This window comes from Triturus cristatus, chromosome 8, assembly GCF_964204655.1.
Source record: "Triturus cristatus chromosome 8, aTriCri1.1, whole genome shotgun sequence".
Lineage (NCBI taxonomy): Eukaryota > Metazoa > Chordata > Amphibia > Caudata > Salamandridae > Triturus > Triturus cristatus.
Window position 1 is genome coordinate 207,244,471 of NC_140591.1, and position 27,498 is coordinate 207,271,968.

At 44.4% G+C, this 27,498-nt stretch overlaps 1 protein-coding gene across 2 annotated transcripts in view; it reads right to left on the reverse strand.

Moving 5' to 3' along the window:
* IFNGR2 (interferon gamma receptor 2) overlaps positions 1-27,498 on the reverse strand; it is an 83,589-nt gene that overhangs the window by 41,525 nt on the left and 14,566 nt on the right. For both annotated transcript variants that reach the window (XR_014967658.1, XM_085621377.1), the window contains exons 2-3: positions 23,561-23,723; positions 10,816-10,985 (exon numbers count right to left, since the gene is read on the reverse strand). Coding sequence is in view for 1 of the 2 variants with exons in the window: in XM_085621377.1 (XP_085477503.1) it covers positions 10,816-10,985; positions 23,561-23,723 (333 nt within the window). In the remaining variant the exon portion in view is untranslated. The remainder of the gene's footprint in view (positions 1-10,815; positions 10,986-23,560; positions 23,724-27,498) is intronic.

Here is a 27,498-nt window from a genome sequence, read left to right on the forward strand (position 1 = left end):
AAGGGAAGAATTTTAGCCTGTTTCCACTCCGGCGGAACACAGGCCTCCCTAAGGGAAAGGTTAATAATGGCATTCACCTCAGGGTTGATGATCTCCGCGACCGCGGCCAGCAGTCTGGCAGGGCATAAATCCGAAGGTGAACCGGACTTGAGGCCCTTAAGTAATTTCAGAGTACTAGCCATGTCGACAGGAGGGAAGACCGACAGAGCGTGTATTGGAGCGCCCCCAGAGGGAACAATCAATCCATCATCTGCCTGGAGAGCTGAACACACAGGCAAGGACTGCTGTATCATACGGATTTTATCCTTGAAAAAGCAGGAAAGGGTATTGCACCAGTCAGTCGTGGCCGGGCCCGAGCAATTGAGAGCGACAGGGGATGTAAAGCTCTGCACTATGTGAAAGATCTCCTTCGAGTTGTTGCAGGCCTGTTCAATACGCTCGGTGAAATATTGCTTTTTAGCCTGAGAAATGGCGGCATAATAGATCTTTTGCTTAGTCCTCAGAGCGGCCTTAGCCAAAGGACAGTAGTCCTGACGGCGCCAGGCCCGTTCCAATTTTTTGCAACTGTGTTTGAGCGTGCGCAGCTCATCCGAAAACCATGGTTTAGAAGGCGCTACTCTCGAGGGCCGAGAGGAAGTAGGAGTAGCCAGCAAGGTCATGGACTTGTCCAGCCAGTTGGAAAAACCAGCAAGGCTACCCTCGAGATTATTAATGAGGTAGGGCCTGGAAGCCGCCAGGACCCTAGCCAAAGAAACGGGGTCAACCTTCTTAAAGGCTGGTTTCCGTGAGGTAGAAACAGCCGCATGAGGCTGGCCAGCCTTCCAGGAAAAAAAAGTGATAAAGTGGTCTGACCACACAAGGGGAAGAGGATCCTCAACTAGGATGTTAAAATTAGAACAGATCGGGTCAAGGATGTGGCCACCCTGATGCGTAGGGTGGATAACCCATTGAGACAGTTGAGTCATCTGAAGAATCTCTTTAAAGGCACACGCCTCGGTAGATGACCCTTGATCCAAGTGTAGGTTCAAGTCACCAAGGAACAGGAACTGGGAAAAACGAAGCGCCCTTGCAGTAAGCTCATCTCCCCACTTCTGAATGGAAGCATGGGCAGAGCCAGGGGGACGATAGACCAGCGCCCCACCAAGAAGAAAATGGGGGGAGAGCCTAATACTGAAATCCAGCGCTTCACCAGTGCCCCAAGCATGGGTTTCGCCCCTAATAAATTCCCATTTGTCTCTGAAGACAACCGCTACACCGCCGCCCCTGCCTTCCGAACGGTCGGCCCTTGCCATTTTAAAGCCCTCCGGGATAGCCAGAGTAACGTAGGGGTCAGAGTTGGAATCGAGCCAGGTTTCCGTAAGGAACAGAAGATCAACAGGGTGGTCGGTGAGCAGGTCGAAGATGTCGGCGTGATGTTTTTTTAAAGACCGTACATTGATTAGGGCGGCAGAGATAGATGGACCAATATCCTGTTTATGCCGTTGACCTAACAAACATGAGGCATCAGGAGAGATAGCCGGGAGACGAAAGCCACAAACAGGACAAACATGCTTCTGAGCATTCAGCATATCAAACTGAGAATGTGAAAGACCTAAAGTCACATTGAGACTCAGTAGCTTGTCCCTACCATATGTCAGCACAGCACAAACGCCCCCCATTGGAAGAGCAGGGTAACGGGCGCAGGGCGCATCCGAGGCGCGGACGGGCGCATCCGGGCTTGCCTTAGGCGCGCCTTCGGCGCGCCAGCGGCGCGCCCGCTGCGCTCGTCCGCGTGCATCTTTGTAGGCCGGCAGCCAGAAAGACTAGAGAGCGTACTGCAAAAATGGCGTCTCTCTATGGCTGACCGGCAAGACCAGGAAGTGAGTGAAGTCCCCCCTGAAGCAAATAACAAACAAATCACCCCACAGATTCCCTCGCCGAAAATAAAACGTTCACAATCTTTTTAAAAATATCCCCCTTTCACCCAGCAATAAAAACGAGCGAAATACGATCAGACAGATAAGTAATTACATTAGCATTTACAATTGCTAAAAACAGTGTCATACAAGGAAACGAAGTCTAGTTTCACAGATAGCCCGGAATCACCAAACCTGGTACCTCCTGCTGAAAGCATACGACTGATCCCCGCTAAGAAGGGATTAAATATCACTGCAAACTCTGTTTCCTAGATCTGTCTAAATGTCTTGCAAAATGACTCTACAAAGCCATCAGGGAGTGGCACCTATGTAAGCTTTAGACCCCTGATTGCATTGGTCACCTTGTCCATTCTCACTGGTGCTTATATGGGGTCAGCTGTGGCTTTATTGTAATTTCTTCAAACTCACATGGTTTGCGCATGTTTGAATGACCTCCTTTTCATTTGCGTCTGCTGAATAGAGCTCTTGATAGAAAGCTCTGAACAGGTGGACTATAACCGGGTCATCATATATCGTGAGCTTCCCTATCTCCTTAACCAAATCTATTCTTTACACCATCTTGTCACAGAATGTGTTTGCTACTAATTTTCCTGCTTTAATCTCCTATGTGGGGAGAATCACAATTTAATACCCAATAGTAATATTCATGCCTAGAGATCTCAAATGCACGTGCACCACTACCACCTTGCTCCAGATTGTTTTGGGACACTGTCTTCTTATGCTATGCCTCCAAAGCTTCTACACTAGCCGTGAACTATGTTTTGACCGCCACCCTCCACTTGTTGACAAAGCCTAAATAAATTGCCCTCTGATGACTGCCTTCATGGAGTGAACAAAGAATTTCCTTCGCGGTCACCTTCCTCTCTTTTTCTTAAAAATACCATCAATATCCATTTCCTAAAATCCTCAGTTGTTTAAAGGTCCTCTCTGAAGCCATTAATACACTGCCATATTTTGACTCAGTAGTGTAATTTAATCCAAGCTTTTGTCTTCAAATCTTTGCAGGTGGAACAAATTGAAAAGTAGTCTTGTTTGACATGCTTGTTTAGAGGAGCATGAGGGACAGTGATTTTTCTTCATGGGTCACCCTCCGGGAGGCCTCAGACTCCCCCGCACTAGGGTGCTTTTTTGGCTGCAGTTACCGCTGGTCTCTAGCAGAGTTCCCAGACTTCAACGCTGCCTTTTCACCTAGTGACTGCCCTCCTGCTCTTAGTCATGTGCTTGATGCCGTCAGTGCACCTACGGTGTGTTTCAGTGGCTCTCTGGAGGGTGTTGGGTGCTTCATTCACTCATGAACAGTTGGAAAGGAGTTGAGCAGCAACCATCCATCCACTGCTGTGTAAAAACATGGACTTCATGGTTAAAAGAGAGATTTAGCTTCTTTTCACTGGCTTTACAATTTAGAAAGATAAACCTATGCTTTGTTGCACATCACTTCATGGGTTCAAGTTTCTCACCTCTCACCCACTACCAGATGTCTCACCTCAGCTACTTTTGTTTTGAAGCCACACTACCATGATATTGTGATAGTCTGTATCAAACAGATCCCAGCGTGGCATTGGTCAAAGCTAGCTCAGGTTTTGTGAAAAAATTCAGATGATAATCAGGACTTCTGACTAGGGCCTGGCGTCCGGACCTTTGAAATCTATTTTGGGAAATAGAAACTGGAAAGTTACCTGCAGGACCCATGTCCACTCTGAAAATAGAAATGTTTGCACTTGAGAAAAGAAAATGGGGCGGGAGCTGAAAGAAATAGAAAAGTTAAGAGCAAGTAGTCACAAGCAGATGAGAGTGCAAGAAGAAATAAGGGCAAATCTAAAACAGAAAGAAATGTTTGTCAAACATGTTTTCGTCATGATGAATTTCATCACTCACGGCTCTCCTAGGATAAAAGATCCTCCCAGCATACGCTAGTGGGGGTGGTATTCCGAAGTTGGAACTAAAAGCCCAGTTTAGAGTTCAGCTACCCGAGATCACAATTATGCATTTCTGCCGGGCCAGGAAGCAGTAGAGTCGCTAGTGATATTCTTGCCAAAATGGCAAATTGCAGAGATGCATTTACTGCCAAATGACAAATCCGTAAGTGGAGTTTACAAAACTGAGTGGTTTCAGAAGCAGTTTCTGCTACAACAATAAGTGTTTTAAATGGGCAGGTACAGTCCAGTACCGAATCCCTGCACTTTTTAAATTTGAAAGGGTGAGCATTTGCACTTTTCAGCCTTGCTCCAATACATTTACTGGGATAGTATGGGCACTTCTCACGGGGAAATATGTACTCTATACAGAGTACGAGAACTTCAGTATTTCCATTTAAAGCACTGACTAAAACGTAACATTTGCAGACACATAAAAAGCAGATTGGCCACTATACTTGCCGCTCCTTTTCATACATTTCGCAGGCTAAAAGTCTACACTAAAATGGTTAGACAAAACCTCAGGATTAAGATTAGTTTCAAAATTGCCATCCAGGAGGACTGTAAAGGGGCAAAACAACGAAAAACACAATCAAGCATGTCGAATGATGGTTATTGTGGAATGCCTGCATAGCCCCTTTAGCACAAGGGAAGGGAGAGAAGGACTCATCAGACAAGGCTATAATTTGCCAGAAACTATGTGATCCCTTGGCAACTGCTGGAACCAGAGAAAATAAAAAGAGAGTTTACATACATAGAAAGCGAGGGACTATGCAGTCAGTAACTCAATTTTTCACCGCGTGGGATAAGCCAAAATCTCAGCAACTGTCTCCCCCTGCTCTTGAAGCCAAAAGTTCATGAAACAAAGACAGTGTGAAGAATGGACCCCCATGTAACTTGAGATCAGATTCCCTTTGAGAGTAAGGTAGAGCATAGAATCTACTACCAGGTATGTGACCACAAGGAACATCTCACAATGTGTGAATGTTTGACATTTGTGAACAGGTTTAAAGACCAGTGGAGCCGAAAGAAGGTGCAAAGCTTTAATTAATGAGGTCCCCCTTTTGCCCATTCAAGATTCCTATTAGAATATTTAGAGTTGATCTGCAAAAGAAACAGGTAAAATCGTAGCCATTGTCATGAATAAAACACACTATTTCCACAATATGCTTGTGTGGGAAGTCTGTTGCAAAGGATTGATTTTGCTCCTTTGCCAGGTGCAGGCTACCACCAAATGAATCACATTGATCAGTTTTAAAAATATTATCAGGTTCCAGAAGTCAGAAAAGAATACCCCTCAACAGGTTATTCTTCAATCTCCAATTACCATCTCATGAGACACTAGTAAGTGGATGACCGAACACTAAAGTGTCACTGCCTTGCTGTTACTGGAGGAATAAACAGATTTGCAATTTCCTGAATAAGTGATGTTTTTGATAGGTTCATCATCATCATTAGTGGCCCTCTTAAACCAGACAAGCAAGAGGGTATTAGAGTTGTGGAAAAGAAGCCAGAGTCTGCAAAGTATTTAGTTAGAAGTTGTATATCCCCCTGCAACTCAGAGGAACTGTTATTCCAGTCATGATATTAGTGAATTAACCTGGGAACTATCTAGTACTGGCAATACGTTGCTTCTGCCACAAAGCAAGGTGTGTTTCAGTAAGGTTGCTACATTGGTCTACGGAACAATCAACAGAGCAAGACAACTTTACCTTCGTGAGAGAGGATTTGTGCCAATGACACCATTATGATTTTTTCCCCCCCACCAGAAAAGGATCATTTACTAAGCACCAGTAGAAGAGGATTACTTAACCTTTGACAGAAGCTACAGAGAAGGGTTTGTAAAGGGAAGAGAAGACATGCAGAGAATAAAGGGTGGTAATACGATGATCTGGCCCAATACAACAAAGCCGCTGCTTTGGAAATTTCTCCTCAAGTGCTTTAGCTAGAGAGAAGGTGGTCTCATCTAGGGGAGGACCTGCCTGATGATAAAATGTGTAACCTCCAGGCAAGATTAAAATGTATTTATTCTTGCTCCTTGGTGTAACAGTCAGGTTTTGAGCTTCTGGTCTAGAAATCTCTAAACCTATAAATGAACTGACTTATTCTGATCATGAAGACAGAGGAGCTAAGTGGGATATAGCCAGTGCTTAATTTGAGACGGTGGTTTCCGGTGCTCAGCACCTGCACTTAATCATCAACACCAGCGCTTTTCATGAGCACTAGTTAAGGACACATTTATGGTTCGGGAAGATTAAGTGATTTGCCCAGAATCACAGGATGTTGAGCAGAGACTCAAACCTGGTTCTCCAGCACCAAAGTCTGCAGCTTTGGCCGTTACGCCACATCTTCACCCCACTTTCAATGTTTGTAGTTGATTCTGTTTTAGGCGGGACTAACAGGAGAAACGGGCTGGTGCAAGCTGCCTCCTGACAAAAGCCCTGGCACTTATTTTGTTTTAACAAATTAACCACTGGATATAGCCAAAGGTTTTATGGTATTTATTGGGAAGCCAGAGAGCCTATAAGCCTGAGAGTAGTCTCTATGACTTTGTCGGGTTTGAGAGTAGCTGGCCCAAGGTTAATCCTTGCACAGTAGAACAAAGTGGGACTAGAAGCTGCGACAAATATCACAATGAAAACAGGGCCTTCTATGGTCCTGTAAGAGAACTCTACGTTCATACCTGATAAAAGATAACTCTTGAATATTTCCAAGGAACATTTTTGAGAGGATAGCATGCTTAGAGTTGTAAAAATCAAGGTATCAGCCTTTATTATTGAACTGGGCAGAAGAGGGAGTTCTTGAAAATACAACACTAAACTAAGCCACCACAATGATGTCTTTCTGTCCCTTACCTTCTTCTATGGCCTTCACATCCCTAAAACATTGCCCTACGACAGAAGAGAAGAAGTATAGGGGCCAATTACGATGCGGCCCGGAAAGGCATCTATCGGTCAGAGTCTTTCCGGGCCGCATCACGGTTTCATTTTTGACAGCTGCATTACAATGCTGGCGGTCGTAACATAAACCACCCAGTCATTCTGGCTGTCTTCCAGCAGCTCAAATAGCCATTTTGGAGGCCAGACCGCAATCCCAAAGGGGGGCCTTTCTGCCCTTGCAATTACGATACTCTGTCTCAGGCAGGCTTTCCATTTTTTTTTTTTTAAAACATAGTTTATTGGTTTTTTGTACAACCACATATAGATCCATACAAACTGTTTTTGCCTTGTTTTCCACATGCTCCCCGAGGATTAATCACAAACTCCCGGTAGTCATACAGTGCATAATACAAGGCCATGTAAATCTCTCCAGAGCTTATGCGTCAAACAAACAAAAAAAACCTCCATACGAAATACCCTACCCCTAAACACTATGAAAATTATAAATTCCCTCCCCCTCCCTCAGTCCTCACCAACAACTCAGGTGGCCGCCTCTGTCCTCTGGTATCCTACATTCCGAGGAATATCTATGTGTTGAGTTATATGATGTACCCAGCTTGTTCCGGGGCTATCCCCTCATCCCCGACTCGGTCTCCGCCATCAGCATACGGTTCATAATCTCGTAGTGCCTGTACTAACGCCTCCCATGCAGCTGCCGCTTCTAGCGCCTTATCGTCGTTGCGTCTGCGCGCCCATTGATACCGTAACGCGCCCTCACTGGTGGCCCATTTAAGAAATACCCTTTCCATCGTTTACTAGTGGGACCCACTGTTGCTTTCCAACGTTTCGTGATTTCTCGTTTCGCTAAAATAAGTCCCATATCTATGAATTTGCTTGTGATCTTAGTTTTGGGCATGTGTGGGAACCAGTGCAATATACTAACGGCCATATCAAACACCAGCCGCCTCTCTGTCACCTCGCTCAGGGTATCTCCCATCTCTTTCCAGTAAAGACCCATCGCTGGGCAAGACCACAGCATATGATCCAATTCCACCCCAGTTCTCATGCATCTGGGACATGCCGCCCCCGCAACCTTAAAATATCTCTGGATTTTTCCAGGTGTCAAGTAAGCTCTGTGGAGGATATAGAAGTGCACTAGCCGAAACCTTGCGTTCCTCGTGCTCTTCCAGGCTCGTCGCACTATCTGCACCCAGGCTGTCTCAGGGATAGCTTTACCTAGATCAGTTTCCCACTTCTCCTTCAATTCAGTTAGGGGCGGTAGGTTTTCCAGAAGCATTCTAGAATATAGGCACGTGATCGCTTTGAAAGTCCCTGCCGTCATCATGGTGTACTGGCAAGCCATCGACGTCTTAGGCTCCATCAGCCCCTCCTTCCAGTGTGCCTGCATCGCTCTGGTAAGCGCTGCGTGCAGCAAGAAGCCTCCCATTGGTAAATCAAACCTCTCTTGGAGAGTTTGGTAGGTCAGCAGAATCCCGTCTTCATACAGGTCTCCCACCACCTGCAGTCCCGCTTCTTCCCAGAGTTGTAATTGCGACCAATCGCCCCCGTGTGGTAGTGCCGTCAGCATCCCCAGCGGCATCTCCGGCACATACGGATGTAACACTCCCGCCTGCCGTTGGGACCGGTTCCAGCAGAGTCTGAAGGTTGTCTCCTCTGTGAGGAGGTCCCTGGGCTCCCGTCTCTGCTGCAGGGCAATATAGGAAAGGACATGTCGTGGGGTACCCCCTCCCCTCCTATCCTCCGGGCCTCGGAATACCCGCGCCACATTCTGGGTGAAGATCTGCAATTGAGCCGCCAAGTAGTACAATTCAAAGTCTGGGACCACCAGCCCTCCCTCAATCTTGGGTCTTATAAGCGTTGCCTGCGCTACTCTACGCCTACCCGCACCCCACATAAAAGACACCACCATCGATTTCAGCAACCTGAACGTGGAGCCTGGAATCCACACCGGGAGTGTCCTAAAATAGTATAATAATCGAGGGAGTGCCACCATTTTCAAAAGGGATATGCGGCCTGTCACCGACAACGGAAGGGTGGCCCAAAAGGCCATACTCCCTCTTAATGCTCTCACACTGCGGCCCACATTTCCCTCTAGTATATCTGCCATCGTGTGATAGATGTGTACGCCGAGGTAGTTCAAACAGGTAGGTTCCCAGCGCACCGCGCGAGCCATGTCCGGTCTAGTTTCCCCTTGCCTCACCGGGAACATGCATGTCTTAGCCCAATTAACTCTCAGACCCGAGATGTCCCCAAAACCCGAGAGTAAGCTCTCTGCTCCCGCCAGTGCCCTATCGGCGTCTTCAAGGAATAGTAAAAGGTCGTCTGCATAAAGCGATATATGCAACCGTCAGTCTCTGCTATCTAGGCCCCCGTAATAGTGACCTCTCCGAATCTTAGCCGCGAGGGGCTCCACCGCCAAGGCGAACAATAATGGGGAGAGCGGGCATCCCTACCTCGTCCCGCGTTCAACCAGATACCTCGGGGAGATCAATGAGCCCGTTCTCACTCTAGCCACTGCCGAAGTATACTCAAGCGGACTTTCCATGTCGGGCTTCCCGACATGGAAAGCCTGTCGGAGAGAGAGTATGGGGGACCCCTAGCAAGGCCACCTTGCCTCTGCTGCCTCCGGTTGGGGGCAGAGGTGTCACCCTGTTAATCCCTGCACCCCCCTGGCAGGCACCTTAAGGCACCTTAAGGTGCCTGCCAGGGGGGTGCAGGGATTAACACCAACTCCCATCTCCCTATAGGAGCATGTACTACGGCCGGTTTACAGCCGTAACACATGCTCCCATTGCATCCTAATAAGGAGGTCGGTACCATTTCCAAGATGGTGTTGGGCAGACGCAAGTCCGCCAGACAACATTAAAGGCCCCATAATGTCTCCATCAGAAAAGGTGCAGGATGCTCTTTTGTGCACTCCTAAAGAATCTCCCCTATTAACCTGTATCCACACTTCCCCGTGTGGGCTTAGAAATAAAGGTCATGAGCACACTGAGGTCTAAAATTGAAGGCAGGATAAAGAAGGGGCACCAGGCTCATATTGAAAAGCTTATTCAGGAACTGATTATTCCAGGGAGAGCTCAGAAACTGCATGAAAGAGATAGGCAAATCTGCTTGGTGCGACTGCCACTGGGAAGGGCCTAGGTAAACAGGAGAAACCTATTGCAGCTCTCTGTTAATTGCTTACTGAATTTATGAGCGGATATTCGGTATGAAGAAAGCTATCCTGGTCTGATTATTTGTGGGCATCGGATAGTTCCCAAAGAGCCTCAACTCGCACATTAGGAGGCATTTATTTTGAAGTAGACCACACAAGTTAAGATTTTATTTGAAGAGCCTTCCACTTCCTTGTTCCGACACTAGGCATACCGAGCCCGGTGTCTAGATCTCAAGAGTTTCTAACACCACCTGCGGCTGGTATTTGGACATTTCTCAAGTGTGCTCTTTCAACTTGAGTAAATTAAGGTTAATGATTGGCTAGATAATGGGGATATGCAGCAAAGACACTGCAGTGGAAATGTGACACGCTTATGTGCAGTTACAAGGAAAATGTATACATCACACCAGTGATACTGTGATACAAACAGAATATATCTGAATCTATATAGGAAGACAGTGAACGGAACCCGAGATTACAGTACACACATAAAACAAATATTAAAACATAGGCAGAACACTTGAAATTACAACGAATAAGGCAACAAATTAGAGAGCACCTGTTACTCGCACACGCAGGTAGTGTGAAATATAGTGGTACTAAGTGTCACAGGATACCATTTTGACATCAATAGAATGAATCCAGTTAGGTAATAGAAACCACTATTGTGCAAGAACCAAAAACATTCGAGTATGTGGTGGGCTATACATAAATATCTACATCCAATAGTGATATATATGGGTTCATATCATGTCTTAATTTATATACTTCCATCTGCAGGACAATAGTGTTATTAGTCCTGGACAGGCAGAATAAGAAGTATGGATGATGAAAGTAAAGGTGAGATCAAAGGGAGTGTATAAACAAGTTATTTTATTCTTAGGTTTATAATAAAAAAAATAATCAAAGTCCTGAGAAATCATTCTTACTGTCTCTGGTTGCCTCAAACTCTTGAGTTTCTACCCAGTCAGATTTTAGCTGCCCTTGGGTAGCCTGGACTCGAAGGCATATTCTCCAAAAGGGTGGCGCAGTTTTTGTGAAGTCACACTGTGTCTGTGTGGCATCTTCACAGGTAACTGGATTCCAACTGTGGCGTGATCTGTAAAACAGTAACATTAATGCATTAGAGAGTCAATGTTTTGATGTGGTCTTTTGTGATTTAGTAAGTCATGCTGAGACTGGCACCAAACCCTCGCATGTGGTTATATTACACAATAAGATTCAGGAGGGATACTGAAGAATTTAACACAGTCAAATCTAACGCAGTTTTTCTTTGCTCACCAACTGCACAGTTAAGCCAATACATCCAGTGCATTTTCGGTTACCAGACTGAACTCAGATGCCCACACTAAATCTTGTTCCGTCTATCCTGGATGCAAATCATATGTGGGTACAGTCTTGGCTTGTGGACCACTCCGCCAAATAGGAACGTGGAAGTGTATGCAGACAGGCCACGTGTCCAAGATTACCTATCCAACTGCTAAGCAGTTTTGGGTAAATGATATCTGACCCACTCATGGTTAAGTAGACAGACGATCCAAGCAGCTGTGTAGCAAAGCCATACAGCAATAAGCTCCGAATGAAGATACATTAATCAGAGAAACCCAATTCAAACCATAGATGACAACATTGAAAAAGAGCAAAGATGTACAATCAATTAGGGAGAAGAATAATGGACAGAGAGATTAAAACGGATTCAGATGGTTCAGGATTAAAAAGATGCAGTGACAAACCGAACTCCCTTGAAAGTGGGCACATATGATAAATAAAGCCTGGAGGAATAATTGGGCTCACTGAAGGGAAATTAGTCACCACAAACAATAAGGATTTTGTTTCAAAGATCTAAGGTGACTTACTGTCCTCACCCAAAAAAATATAGCACAGTAATTCAAAAAAATATTCCAGCACCCAGCTCGAGGCAAGTCAAAAGAGGTCAATATTGTCCTGGTTCATTTGTCACAGGAGACAATGATTAAACAAAAGAGTGAACAGTAAAACTTTGATAAGTGGGTATGACCAGTAAGGAGTTACATCACAATCTATACTCTGCTATACCCTATAGAAGGTGGAAACTGGCACACCATATTGACAAATATTAAAAAGCAGGTGTCACCACCTTTCTGAAATACCCTGGAAAAAATCAGTTATTACCAGTTGAGAAGTAACATTTTTCTTTATTGTTATAAAGAAGTAGCAATGTTGTTGAAAATTGTCAACATGAGTAAATGGAAACACACACAAAACAAAAGTGTGGACGTCTACATCTGCAGTAAACGGATTAAATCAAGACAAAGAAGATAGTGGAGTATCAGAATAAAGTTAAATGTAAACCATAACAAAACCCTTGCATATGTATGGAAAAGGGGGGGGAAAAGGAATGTTTAGGAAGTAAGACACTAAGGGCCCGATTCCGATGCAGTTAGGAAAGCATTCCCACCTAGGCCTGATTACAATGCGGTTAGGAAGGCCTCCTAATGGCAATTGCTCCTTCTGAATCGGATTGGTAATGTGTCTTCCCGACCAAGGGTCCGATTACGATGCAGTTAGGATCATAGGCTCCCATTGAAGTCAATCTGGAATCGTATCTGGAAGTATCCGGATGCATCGTACTCGGTCGGTCGGACTCTCCCGATCCGAGTGGGTCGGAAACCATTTCCAAACCGATTCGATCGGGAAGGTTTCCTAACCAGATCAGAATCTGGCCCTAAATAGTAGCTAAAACTCAAACTGTAAAGAACTGTGTACGAACGCTGCAGATAAAGAAAAACCACTAGCAAAAGGGACAGTTTTAAAGTGCTAAATTAATGAGAAAGATGAAGACTCATGGAAAATCAACAATAATGAAACAAGTAAAGATTATAACCAGTAAGCAAATAATAGGTATAATGAGAAAAAAGAACAGCAGGCCAAATTTATTTTTACGGTACATACAGGATAAAAGTTAAAAGATAAAATGACAAAACAAATAAGACATTTAATTATACTGCAAGACATTTCAAGAATCTAATTTGTCCAATCAAGGATATTAAACTGGCAAATACTAATTGGTTGAGAATAACTGGGTAGACATTGTTGGATGACAAAATTAGAAGCGTCACAATTATGTATGGTCAAAATATGAGAGCTGAAATGAAGACCACATTACAGGTAAGGAACACACACCATTTGAAAAGTAAATATTGAAGAATTAAAACTGTTTCTCGATTTTATGACTGAAATCAAGATTAAACAGGATAGGGATATGAAGCACTATAAAAAAAACAAATTACAATTGTTATTTTTATTATTAAATCTGACTTTACAAGAGAAATTTTCCACCAATAAAAGCGCATTCAAATTTGTGAGGATTTTAAAAAATATATTTCTTAATTGATCTTATCATGAAGGCGCCGATTTGATGCGGCACGTAAAGGCTCCGACATATGGTCGGAGCCTTTACAGTCGCATCATAATGGGCTGTTCAGTTTTCTTTCTGACCACCTCATTGCGATGGAGGCGGTCGGAAAGGAAACCGGCCAGTCATTTCGACTGGCTTCCGATGGGCTCAAAGAGCCAGTCTGCCATTCGGAATGCGGCCTGTAATTCCAAGGACAGCTCTTTCTGCCCTTGAAATTACAATGCACGTTTCCAACATGGTTTCCATGTCGGTCTGTCTGACATGTAAACCATGTCGGAAACCGTGTTAGGAGGCCCCCCTTTGGTTTATGGCCTCCGGTTAGAGGCCGAGGGGGAACCTATGGCACCCCCATGTTGATCTCTACACCTTGAGGTGCCTACCACGTAGTGCAGGGATGAACTGCACTTCCCATTTTACAATGGGAGCATGCATTACGGTCGGAATGCATGCTCCCATAGTAAAATATAGGATTGCGACCGAATAGTGTTCGGTCGCATCCTAATGGGGCGGTCGGTCCCGTGACCGATGCGGTATCGGGCGGAAGTGATTCCGCCCAAAATCGTAATGACCCCCAATGCCGCCTACATTACTGCATAGCAATGCCCTTTCAATTCCCATATGCCTTCATAAGAGTGATCAAGAACAACTCTTTGAGGTCACATGAAGCCCAAAGTGAGAGATACAGGAACCCCACATTTTATAATGTTAATGTGGCAGCCTTATGTCTGCTACATCCCTCTTTCTATAATTTCACATATGTCTATCTCAATCAAACATTCCTTCAAAGGTGAGGCCCTTGACGACAGCCAGTGCTTGGCAGAATTCGGCTATGCCACTAAAAACAAATGCACTATTAGATTACCCAACTCCCGTGAGAATCCCACCCCTTCCAACATACTCAACAGGGAGTGTTGGTGACATGTCAATGGGCATGTGTAGGACCTCAGACAACGCATGTGTGAATTTGGACAATTATTGTTGCAGTTCCAACAAAACCAACAATCTCCTGCTTAGATCGGAGTCAATTTGAGGATGCAATGTTCCTCATCTTCCAGAGCTCTTTTAGTGTGTAGTAAACTCAATGAGTATGAAAATTGGATGATTTTCAGTTTAACTGGAATTGAAAGACTGGCATCTTTTCTTTCCGCCAGCTGCTTTCATTCAAAAGATCCAACGTCCACTTCCCAGCCTTCTCTAACTTTTAATAAGCTACCTAGCGTATTATTTACCATACATCTATATATTTCCCCTCCCCACAAGGGACCTGTTCAGATACTTCTAAAGGGCTATATTACGGAATTTAAATAAATCATTTATAGAGTGTGGGTGTCCCGACGCATTGGAGCTTGCATGCTGCAGCGTGGGGGTTATTTTCCAAATAGCCAGGTCTATAGCTCTCTACTGAATTGCTGTAGTGACTGTGCTGCCCTGAGGTGCAGGGGGAGGGTTGTTCCAAGTCTTGGCTACCAGATGTGAAAAGGAGCGTCCTCCGCTGTTGGCTCAACTGATCCGTGGGGTGTCTGCAATGGAGAGGGAGGCTGAACGGAGGTGTCTGGGTGATTGGTAGAGGTCTAGGTGTTTGTTGATGTATGCTGGCCCTTCATTGTACAGGGCCTTGTAGGTGTGGGTCAGCATCTTGAACAGGCATTTCTTCTGGATCAGGAACTAGTGTAGTTTCTTGAGATGATGGTGTAATGTGGGTTCTTCTGGGGAGGTCAAGTATGAGTCTAGCCTCTTAGTTATGTATGGTCTGGAGTCTCTTCAGGAGTCACACTGAGATTCCTACATAGAGAGCATTTCCGTATTCCAGTCTGCTAGTGATGAGGGCCTGTATAATGGTACTATTGGTGTTGACCTGGAGCCATTTGAAGATCTTGTGGCGCATGCAAAAGGTGTGGAAGCATGGGGAGAATGAGTACAATGGGGGGTGAAGGAGTCTAAATTTCTACGAATGTTCTTGAAATAATTTTATAGAACTAGTATTTCAGATGTCCCCCCGCTCATTATATAACAATATGATCCCATACCGAAAACCCTCTCGACTTTTGCAGGCAGAGTACCATCCTCGAGGAGCGTCTCGTTCGTTACCAATGTATACCATTCAATCGATCGGATTGCCTTGTGCCAGCAGTCCAGTACCGCCTGGGGTAAAATGGCTGGTACAGACCACCGTAAAGCGTGTTTAACACCATTGGTTTGCTAAGTTCTGGCACTTCAATTCATATTGCTGGGCCATTTGTACTCTGGAAAAGCAAGTCATTTAGAACTGCCAGCTGCGCTGCCCAATAATATAAGTGAATGTCGACCATTCCAAGGCCTCCTTCACACCATGAGCAAACACACGTATCAAAAGCTACTCAGGGTATCTTGTGTGACCAAAGAAATGTGCAAGTATATTCTCTGAGGTATATTGTAATGGTAATTCTGAAGGACATACAGCAGCCTATTGAGTGAGACCATTTTAAACAGTACTACTCTGCCTTTAGTTAAGACTGGCAACACGTTTCATTGTAGTTGTTCAGTGCAGACTTTACAGAGCAATGTCACTGGTTCAAGCTCCCATGTCACTAGTGTGTTCGCCCATCAACTGCATTCTCAGGAATGTAAAACTGTCCTAGGCAACTAGCAGACGGGACTGGAAGTTGTGTGCACTGCTCCACCATCTCGGTCCCAGCTGGTCACTAGGGTGGACATTATACCAACCATATGTAGTATTTCCATCAAGGGTATTGGACATAACTAAATGCAGTAGTCTCTGCCCCCTTGCCAATCCAAACCCTACACTTATCTTTCCTTCCTTACAGAGCCTGCTAGTGGTTCAACAGATAATGCAAATAATAAAAGGAAGCGAGAACACTTCTGGTATGTGCTTCTTGCGATGTGGAGTGGAACCCATGCTGCTGGGTTATGTCAGACTTCTATGAACTGTTTTGTAAGAGTGGCTCCCTAATTTGTACCACTCCAGTACCTGGAACAAGAAGGACAAGTTTAAAGTATCAAACGTTTTCTTAGGATCAATAAGAACAATGATCACCAAGAGTGAAAGCAAGTGCACTCCTCCCATAGCAAACTGTACTCTCCTCAGGTTCTGTCTCATCGCCCTCCAGAGCATTAAGCCATTTTGATTCATGTGGACCAGTAAGGTAATTACGTTTGTAGGTCGATTAAGCAAGGATTTGCAATAATCTTTGTTTCAGTCTTCAGAAGGAATATAGGCCAATATGAGCTGCACCTATCTAATGAATGACCTGGTGTCAGGACAATTATGAAGGTTGCTCCACCACCCCCCTAACACTGGGCAGTGTGAAGGAAGGCCGTCTCTTCAACAGCGCTACTGCAAGGCTATTAGGGATCAGCATTTTACCACTACCTAATCCCTTCAGGGCTTCGGACAACTCCACTAGAGTCAGTGGTCCATTCAATTTGTTTTGTGTATCCGGTGGAAGGCAGGGAATTGGTAATTTTTTCACCATCTCCTCCACTCTGGTCATTCAGCAGACCTGTTTTGTAAGGCTTCTGATAATAATCAGCAAATGTTAGAGTTGCCGGCTTGCAGGTCTACAATGTTGACCTCTTTGTCATTATTTATTTCTGGCACTACATCATATTTCTCTTGATTCTTTGGCAGCCACTGGAGCAGTTTCCCCGCGTTTCCCTCCATTCACAGTAACAGTGTTGAGATGCTGGTCAGTTTGTCCTGGCTAGATCTATTGCTATCTGTCGAATGGTTTGACGCGTTGCTTCTGTGTAGCAGAGCCAGGTGTCTAAAGTGACCATGGTTTCAGCTTTTCATTTTTTCTGCATGCTTGAAGATGCCACTGCTTCGCTGCTTACGACAGCCTTATACACGTTACATATCATACTTGCCATGGACTCCAAATTTATATTAAGCTGCAAGTATGCATCAACCTTTACTGAAAGGAGTTTTATTGTGAACGAAGGAGATTTTAATGTGGCATTGCAAAGTGAGATAAGTACTCAATAAATGCAAATCAAAAGCATATGATCAAAGTAAGGAAGATGATGGAGATCGTGATCGCTTTCGGATTGGTAGTTTGACTATGTTAAATTTGAGTGGACTGAATTTACTTATATTTTTTATTCATGTGGACAGAAGCAGGGAGATTTTTCTTAAATAGATCTGTTTCTTCAAAGCTGTGAAATAATACTCCTATACAGAAGCTGGATTGAGGTAGAATGTTTGTCAATTCCTTCTCTAGTGACACTGCAAATAAAAAACTCAAAATAAACATTTTGAAAAAAGCTTCGGCTATTGCATTATGAGCTCCAGAGATAAACTGAATTTAGACCACATATTAGTCAGGTGATAAAAATAAACAGTAAATTTAAAAAGTGTTCCAACTACTATCATATGGAATATATTTTAAGTCAAAATATGCAGAAGAATGTTTGAAAGTCCTTATATCGACATGTTATATTGAACTGCAGTATATTCCAATGCCAGGGAATCCGTTTGAGTGCACACAGGAAATGTCCCTTCATTCCAGTGATCATCAACTGTCAAAATAGGCAAATTCTATTCAGAGAGGGCGTCTTCTATCACAAAGCATTCAGTGGGCTATCTGGTGCAAATTTCCCAATTGTTCCCAATTTTACTCATTTATAAACCTAACCGATCAAATGTTTAATCAGTACTACCCCACCCTAAACAATTTCTACTATTTGAATCACAAAACAATACAAATACAGAAATACACAAATTATGAAATATTTTATTTAATTCACAAACAAATATTAAATGTTAATGTAAGGTTGGAGCTGGTTTTATCTCTAAAGAGGAGATATGCCAGACTCGCTAGCATATCACTGTGTCTTTTTTTGCTCCTAGTACTAATGCATGCTTTTTTGTAGGTGCATACCACTGCACCAGTTGAGGTCACAAAACGTCCATATTAGATTCTATTTACGGTACTTGTGCTGCTCCCACAAATAAAGCTAAGGATAGAAGCTTAACTTTCAGCTTCTGAACTCAAACACCTTTGCACTTACAAAGCAGTTCAATATATATTTACAATTTCGTTTTTCAATACATGTGTAATTTATCAATCTGCAAATATTATTTAATTATTTAAATAGTCGCATTCTCCCGAAGTGCGCATCGCAGACTCCGGGTTATGAACCACTGGACTACATCAAAAGACCTCTCTTTTTTAGGTCTCGCCTGAGCCAGCGCTTTAGTGCTGCTCTCGCGAGAGCTTTTGTAAACGGGGGTTTTGGAAGTGCAAACGAGTGCTTTGAGGCCGCCAACTACAGTGCATGTGCGCCGGGCGCGCGCACCATTTGGCAGCCTGCGTGTACATTTCGCGGCCGCTTTGATGTTCTCAGTGAGCCGCGCGGCCACTGAGAACATCAAAGCAGCGTGCGTGCCTCTCTCCCCTACCCCCTCCCTTATCCCACTTCCTTATAGCGCGAGGAGCTGTCTATCCCTAGCGCGTGCGTCAACGTTCCTCCCCCACCACAGAGTGAGACGCGCGGCTGCGCGTCTTCCACAACTCCTGGGTTTGTTTAATTTAATTTTTGTGCGCGACAACTCCTGGCTGAGTCGTGCGGCCAATGCTTGTATAGACTGCTCTTTGAATGGCCTTGGAAAGTGTGTGTATCATTTGCACTTCTGTATATACGGGATTTTTTTTTAAACAGGTGTTTCTATGATTGTGCAGATACCAGACGGCATTTCAAACGTGACCTCGTTGGACGGTTCAGAATGAGGCATTCTCATAAAATGTCAAACCTCAAGCTACCTTCTTCAGTTAAATTGCGGCTCTTCACAACCCCTGCTGCAACCCCACCCCTACCCCACCCCCTCCCTTCCACTCGCGATTTTTTCCCAAAGAATGTTAAAAGGACATTCTCTTATCTGGCTAAATGATCTGCCAGGGGTCGCTGGTCGTCTATTCAGTAATCCTCATGAAGCCTGATGTGAACTGTATGCAGGGTTGCTGGTTTTTGGAAAGTTGTAACCTCCGAGCTGCCGCCAAGCCTTTACTATTCTGTTTTTAGTCCCGCAGTCATTGATGCTTTATTTCTGTATGGTGTAAATGACTTCCTTTTTAGCTCCACAAGAAGCATATTACCTGAATTACTATACACAGATTTCTATAAAACAAAGGTTGTACTTTCACCACTGACCTTCCGCATAGGGGGGGTCTGCAAAGAACACATCGCTTCTTGAGAACACATAGCAAGCTGCACATTAATGATGCTGCGTATCAGCTGTGAACAAAGCGATCTGTTAGGATCTGTTGCAAGGCAGCACGTTTCTAGCTCCACCTCCTAAGGCTCATTCAACACCCCCGGCCGTGGCCCGCTCCACCTTCAAAAGGATTGAAGATAAACGTAGACTGAAGTCTGGGAGCCGAATTGGAAGTGTGTGTCTTGGGTACAAAAACTGTACTTGATCCGGCCATGAACAGTACAACATCTTTTTAAAAAACAATCTTTTCCTCCATGTTGTCTGTTGTTTCTACTTCATTGAAGCCTGGCGTCCGCTGCCCGCTTAGTCCCCCTCAAACAGTGGCGGAAAGAAATGTGGCCTCAGTAAATACCTGCCTTACATTTTACAAACCAAGAAAGGTGTGCAAGCCTCACTTCCATTAGTGCTGTTTGGAGATTGTTCTTCCCCGAGAAAATAAAAACAAGCATTTGCAATGCAATAAGTCTCGCATATACGCGAGTTTGAGCTATTGACATTGTAAATTACGACTTATTTTTGTTTTAGTTTTTAAAACATAAATAAAAGGCATTGTCATTTACAATGCCAATAGCTTAAACTCTTGTAAATGCGAGACCTATTGCATTGCAAATGCTTGTTTACCATTAACCCTACACAAAAAGAAACTCCAGAAGGGGAAAACAGGTAAAATAACACCAAGAGAAACCAGTGCAAACAAAGAATAAAGATCTCAAAGAAGGAATTCAGTTCTTTGAGAAAAAGGTATTACAAATAGGGACCACTTTGTTATTCACATACTCTAAAATAAATTAGAAACACTGATTTTGGTTTAAGTTTATGACAGCTATCCAACTTGACCACAGAGGCCCCCCTTAACAAGGAAAACTTCAATCCTTTTAGTACATGCCATCAATTAGCCACAAAGATAATGATCCCTTTCAGAACATGGATCAAAATTAATCAAAGATTCAATACAAATGAAGATATCATGGTAACCCAAGTATACAAATGAGAACAATTATCCAGAAATTAGCAATAGATAATGTAATCACCTCCAAGATAGCTGACAAAAGGGGAGCGGAGGGCACCTCATTTTATACCAACAAAAAAAGACCATGAACATGTGTTAGCTCCAGATAAACATGCCAAATTGAAAAATAATCCCACCTGTGAGTTCAGAATTTTGAGGAAGACATCAACTGATGGTGAACAATGTGATTGGATTAATGGCAACACAAAAAGATATTTACTTCTTGATTATCCAAGGAGTACTCAAACATAATTCTTATTCATTGTACAGTTAAAGAACTTAGTCACCTTTTCATCCTATCTTTACCAGATTTAGTTCCATCTACGCCAACACTGGCTAATATATGCCCCACTCTCTTCAGACTACAGTACAGAGCTGGAGATACCACAATTTGGGTATCATCCGCATAGGAAGTGAGACCAAACCCAAATGATCTAATGATGGGGGCCAAAGATGAAACAAACATTAAAAAGGAGAACCCCTGTGGAACCCCACAGGGTGCTGAAAAGGGTTGACTGGTATACACCCAGCGCAACAGTTTGTTCTCTACCAGATAGAAACGAGCTTAACAACTCCCAGGCTTTAGATTGGATCCCACATTCCCTTAAACGGTCTATCGAGATACCATGATGGACCGTGTCAAAGGCTGCAGACAGATCCAACAGGATCAGGGCTGCCCTTCCACCCCGATCCACGGCCTCTCTAATCTCTTCTGTGGCCTTAATGAGAGCAGACTTGGTACTGTGTCCCCCTCTGAAGCCATATTGGGAGGGGTCCAAGGCTTGTGTTGTAGCCAGGAAAGAGCTAACTTACATATTCAAAAAGATTTCAACTAACTTGGCTGGAAGCGGAAGACGGAAGATCAGGCGGAAGTTATTAGGGTCTTTAGGATCCAAACTCGGTTTCTTTAGAAGGGGCAATATAGAGGCCAGTTTCCAAAAGGTAGGGAAATGCCCTGATTCACACATGCCCTTAAAAATCAATGACAATGATCGAGCAATGGACCCGGGGCCAGTTTGGCCAATGCTACCGGGCATGGATCATAGGGTGAGCCTGATTTAGCTGTCATAAGCAGCTTCTCGAAATTGTCCGGAGATATCAGCACAAATGTGTCTAAGTGTTAGTAGAGATTTTTAAGGGCTTGGGTATTTCACCTGCAGAATTTAGCGTGGTAGTATTTGGACCGCAAAATCTTGAGAAGATAGTTGCCACTTACATCCGGAAGAATTTGGCTATCTCCTCACACAGATCTTGGCTTGATTCCACTATGGCTGGGCGTGGAGTGGTCTGGCTAGAAACAGTTCTGAATAATTCTTTTACCAAATTTTTTGCTAAATCAATATGAGCCGTTTCTTTATAGCCCTTCCGCCAGGTTCGCTCTAAACGTTTGCAAATGAGTTTGTGACTTCTCAAGTCTTCTGTGTACCATGGGGCAGATGGTTGCGATCGTTTAGAAAAGAAAGATTTTTGGGGGGCTAATTTATCACAGGCTGTCTCCAGCCATTTAGTGTATGCCATGGCGGCCTCTTCTCCTCCCGCCAGCACCTGGTCTATGTCTATGTATTGGTATTTGTAAGGCGCATATATCACCCGAAGGTCTCATAGCGCCAGCTGTGGAGGTAAGAAGCTCTTGCAAGGCAGTCCCCTCAATGTTATGCCATGCACTAGTCCACACCACCATGCAATGTAAGAACAGTTTATGGCTAAACGTGAACATTATTACATCCTAAAAAAGTCAACAATGGGACAATTGTATATGTATAAAATATGTAGCGGTCTGGTTGATGGAGTAGACCAAATATATGTATATTTAGAATTCTGAGAAAAACCAAATCAAGTTACATTAGTAGGCAATCACTAATAATCGATTTACCAGCAAGCTATTTCAATGCAGTAAATTAACGGATACCTCTATTTTAACAGGAAACCCAACTCAGCTAGATTACTATATGTCATGTAAACACAGGTGCAACAAATTGTAGGTGGATTGAATTTGCCAGCATTCTTTAGATACTAACGAAGCAGTGAGCACACATAAATAAGAAGGGGAAAAAATGAAAATCAGAAACATTTTTTACAATGTTTTTAATTTTTAACAATAAGCATACATGATCTGCAGAATCTGCAATTGGTATCAACATTCCATTTATAAAAAAACAGACTGTGATATTCAGGCGGGCAACTAGAGACAAATTTCGGGGGGGGGGGGGGGGCTGAAAAAGATTTCGGGGGGGGGGGGGTCTAAGTCTTCCAGCCATAGGCAGGGTGGCTGTAAGAAGGGGTGAAAACACAACAAAAGCCTCATTAACGAGTAAATGGTCGTTTAAAGACCTGTGAAGTACTCGGGTCTGGCTGCAATTAGACGGACGCCAGCCCGCGAGGCTGTCTCAGCCGGGCTGACACAAATGACGGGGGGGTGAAGCCCGGTGAGCCCAATGGGTGTTGCGCACCTGGTGATATTGTAGACATGGCAGACGCTAATCCCCGAGCACATATTTCTCATGGTAGATATTCCGATTGTTTTCCAGGCAGGATACCAATCAAACTACAGCACACGATCAACGCAGCCACAGTGCAAACTGTAGAAAAGACTCTAAATAGAACCACTCTTGCTACTCAGTGCTGAATCTTTGAGAACCAATATTTAAAGCATCCTGGGACCAACAAAAACACGATTTAGGGCCTTTGGGTAAAACGTGAAGTTCCTGGTCTTTGAATATTCCATGTATACAACCACGCTACAATTCTTAATGTGTACTTGATGATAACAGGTCATATTGTTTTGTTTCAACTATAGATCAATCAAAAATCCTAAAACTATAGTTTATTTAAAAAACACACACAAAGAAACAACTGAACTATTACGAGTCTCACATATTTCTGGGAACTACATAGAAATAACACAGCCCTATCATTAAATGAACCCTTGTGTAAATGGAAAATGCAATACGACGGTTATTGAAATAAATGATCACTTCAGCTCTTCAGAATGTACAGCGTTTTACTCGGTTTCTATGTACCACAGCAACGGCATAGATCAAAATATCAACTTACATTGTGTTGTACTCGACAACGTACTTGACTGGCAAGTTGTACTCTACGGTGTACGTGTCTGCAGAGTTATCCAATGGAAGAGCGGGATCCCAGGTAAGTAACTGCCTCAAATTGTAGGACTTCACTCTGACATTCGTTGGTGCCGGCAGCTTTGGAAGGGACTCTGAAATCAAAACAAGAGAATCACCGACCTTGACACAGACACAGCACGCTGCAGAGAGGACTCGGCCTGGGGCCTCCTTTGTCTTGCATTGTGTCACGCCATGGAAGCGGCGTTTAAGTATCTAACGGACAACGGTCTCCATGCACAAAACCAGAAACACCCCATACCAAACACAACCCACAGAAGAAGAATCGCTGGCCTCTCCAGAATGCCAGTGCAGGGTGCAGCACGAAGAGAACGGTCTTTAACTAACGCTCCACAACATACAAGTCAGACTTGAATACGTTTATTTGATATCTTTTTTTAATTTGTTAACTCTGGTAGCACTTCATAAGAAGCACCATTATTTATATGTCAAATCTGGCATATAGGAACAGAGAAGATGACGTCATTATGGCCAGGGGGTTTGTAAGGGGTTGTCAAAGAGCAGCTCATAAATCAATTGTGTAATACAGTTACAATGAGCATATCCCACAATTGCACGGAAAAAAGTACTTCCTTGAACATTTGTAGTTTGTTGTCCTGATGAAGGCTCCAATTAGAAGAAGAAAAAAAAAAAATCTTTCGAAAAAGCCAATAGGTCTCACCATGCTGACTTATTGATTTTGCCAATGTTTTTTTCTGATGCTGCGCAGATCAGGGAAAAGGGCAAAATGCGGTTTGCCTTTGATGTACATAATCTGCACACAAAAAAGTAAAAAGGTGCAATGATGCAGACAGTTGCCAAATTCCGCTTCACATGCATATGTGACGATGTATGCACACGAGTCCCCATGCATGTGCTCTCTAGTGGAAGGATGTGGGCACTATTTGCCTTGTTTTTTTTTTTTTTATTTACAGACCCAAATCGACAGAAGCCACAAGGATCGCTATATATATTTTTTTTTTAAATCATATTTTTATTGCAAAGGCATGAACAAGGGGGAGTGGAGGCGGGGTATGAGGGGGTTGGGGAGAAAGGGAGGTGCAGGTTGGGGGGGGAAGGAACATACGAAGAAGAGGAACAGAGGCTGGGGAAGAAGCACATGATGGAGAAATCCACCCGAATCGAGCATTAGCGGGGAGAAACACAAGAGAAAGAAAGAGCGGCACACTAGGAAGTGAGGAACATAGGAGGCAGAAGAACACACGGGGGAGCAACACACGGGGGAGCAGCACACGGGGCCTCATTATGATGGCGGTCAGGTGAGCATCCGACCTCCATTGTATCAGAATAGCAACAGCCCGACATGTACTCAGTGACTCCATCCACCTTATTATGATGCGAACGTCGTGAAGGAAGTCGTAAACATGCCTTTTACGATTGCGTGCTGCGAGTCGGAAAAGGGCCACAGCACAAGCCACAAACGAAAAAGGCATTTTTCAAACATCCATGCACTATGCTCCAGGCACCATGGATGTTGAGGGGGCGGGGGGGGGCACCACATGTGCCCCTCTGGCTCCATAGTGAAGGCCCACAGAGTCCCATTGGTCGAACCGCCATGTAAAGGCAGAGGGAAAGGGGACATCGTAATCCCTATAGCAGTGCCTCCACAGGCATCGCCCCCATTGTAGGGATTACGCTCTGACCGACGCTCTCCAAGAGTCTGTCGGAGACATCAGTCGGCCTCTCCGACCGCTGCTGCTCTGACCGGCCGCATCATTATGCAGAGGTTGGACTGCAGCCTCCGATGTCGGGCGGACCACGCACGGTTTGTGGCGATCGCCCGATGACATAGTCGGGCCCAGAGTGTGGATGCAGGTACTTCAGAGGATGAGAAGCTGGAAAACACATGCACTCTCCCGGAGTGCTTAAACAAAAAAAAAACGGTACTTCACTAAAAGTGAGCAGCAGCAGGATACAAGTCATGTAGTGAAATGGCTGGTAAAGAGGCTATGTTCCAGGAGAGGGACAAAAACTTGATGTAGAAGATAAGCAACTGAGTAAGAAATGAACAAATTACACTAATAAAGTCCATCAATGGTAAGCAATCGGTAAGATTTAAGCCCACTATACGTTTTTGGTAAGCCAAGAATGTGTCTTTCACAACCAAACAACTTGCGCTGGCTGGTAGGTGAGGCCTTAAATTATTAATTCTTTTATATAAATGAAATATTGGCTAATAGGTCTCATCTGCGAGAGCTATTGGCTTTGGCAATGATTTTGACCACCCTGTGGCAAAAAAAAAAAAAGCATTGAAAAAGTTTTATGACCTAGCCTGCGCTAATGCGCTTTATTTAATAAAAAATAGGAAAAATAAAACAGGGGAGTGAGTTGGGGTACAAGGCACAACAGAGGGAGGGCTGGAGAGAAGGATGTGGGTAGGGGAAAAGATATACAAAAGACAATAGGCAGGAGGTGGTGGAGAAACAAGCTGACACCCGAGGATGGAGGGGATAGATAACCAAGCCAACAACAGAGGTTGTGGGGGTAGTGGGCTGGAGAATCACAGAGAACAGAGGGTGGGCGGGGGCTGAAAAAGCACACAGACAACAGAGGGTGGGCGGGTGGGGCTGCACATGGATAACAAGACTGGAGAAGCATGTGGGCAATATAGGGCGACAGTCGAAGGGAGCTGGAGAAACACAGGCATCGGAGGGTGGTGGGCAGGAGGGATGGCTACATACATAGACAATGATGGGTGGGCAGGGAACACAGGGGAAACAAATGGCCAACAGAGGGTGCATGCAGAGCAAATGGGAAAGGGAGTGTTGGGGAAACAAGAATGGCACTGGAAGCTGGTTGGGGAGGAAGCAATAAAAGCAACTGAGGGAAGGCGAGAAAGAGGAATCAGATGGGAGAGAATTGCATGAAGGAGACAGCTCTTAAACACATGTACTCGGCCTAAAAGCAGTACAGAGAGTTAATGAGAAATGGACAGCAGGAGGAGGGCTGGGGTTAACACGAAGGACTACACAGAGGCGGGAGGAGGACGGGGAAGTGATGAAACAACGAATAGTGAAGGAGGGCAGGAGGAGTGAATAAACAATGGACAGGGGAGAAGAGGAGTGGGGGGGGGACTGATTTAACAACAGACAGGGGAGGAGGGTGGGGGGGGAAGGATTAAAGAACAGACACAGGAGGAGAGCGGTGGGGAAAGGATTAATAAACAAAGGGGGAGTGCGGTGGGGGAATGATTAAACAACAGACTCAGGAGGGAGAGGTGAGGGGAATGATTAAACAACAGACACAGAAGGAGGGTGGGGAAGGGAATGATTAAACAACAGACAAGAGGAGGGCTGTGGGGGGGGTGACTAAAAAATGCACACGGGCGGTGACTAAAGAACAGACACTGGAGAACGGCGGGGTGATTTAAAAATGTACAAGGGAGGGGAGCGCTTAAACAATGGAAATGGGTGGTTGGTGTGGGGGGGTGGAGGTTAAACAACGGACACGGGAGTGATCGAACAACAGACATGGCAGGAGGGCGGGGGAGTGATCGAACAGACCTAGGAAGAGGGCGGGGAGAGTGATTAATCAACGGATAGGGGCAGGAAACAACAGACATGGGACCAGTGCTTAATTTTTTAAAATATGAAGTGCAGGTGCTCAAATCTTTGTTGGAGTCCACACCTACTTTTTTGGCCCCGCCCACTTCCTCCACTGGCTCCACCCACTTCCTCAATTAGCTCTACCCACATTCTGAAACGGCACTGCAAAAAGTCAGATTAATTTCAGCAAGGGAGCCTTCCTCATAGTAAGGTTTTGATAGGAGGTTCCCTTGCCCTGTGAAATGTTTGAAAAAGATTAAATGAAAAGTGCATTTAAAGCACAATTTTGGAATACATTAGCTAA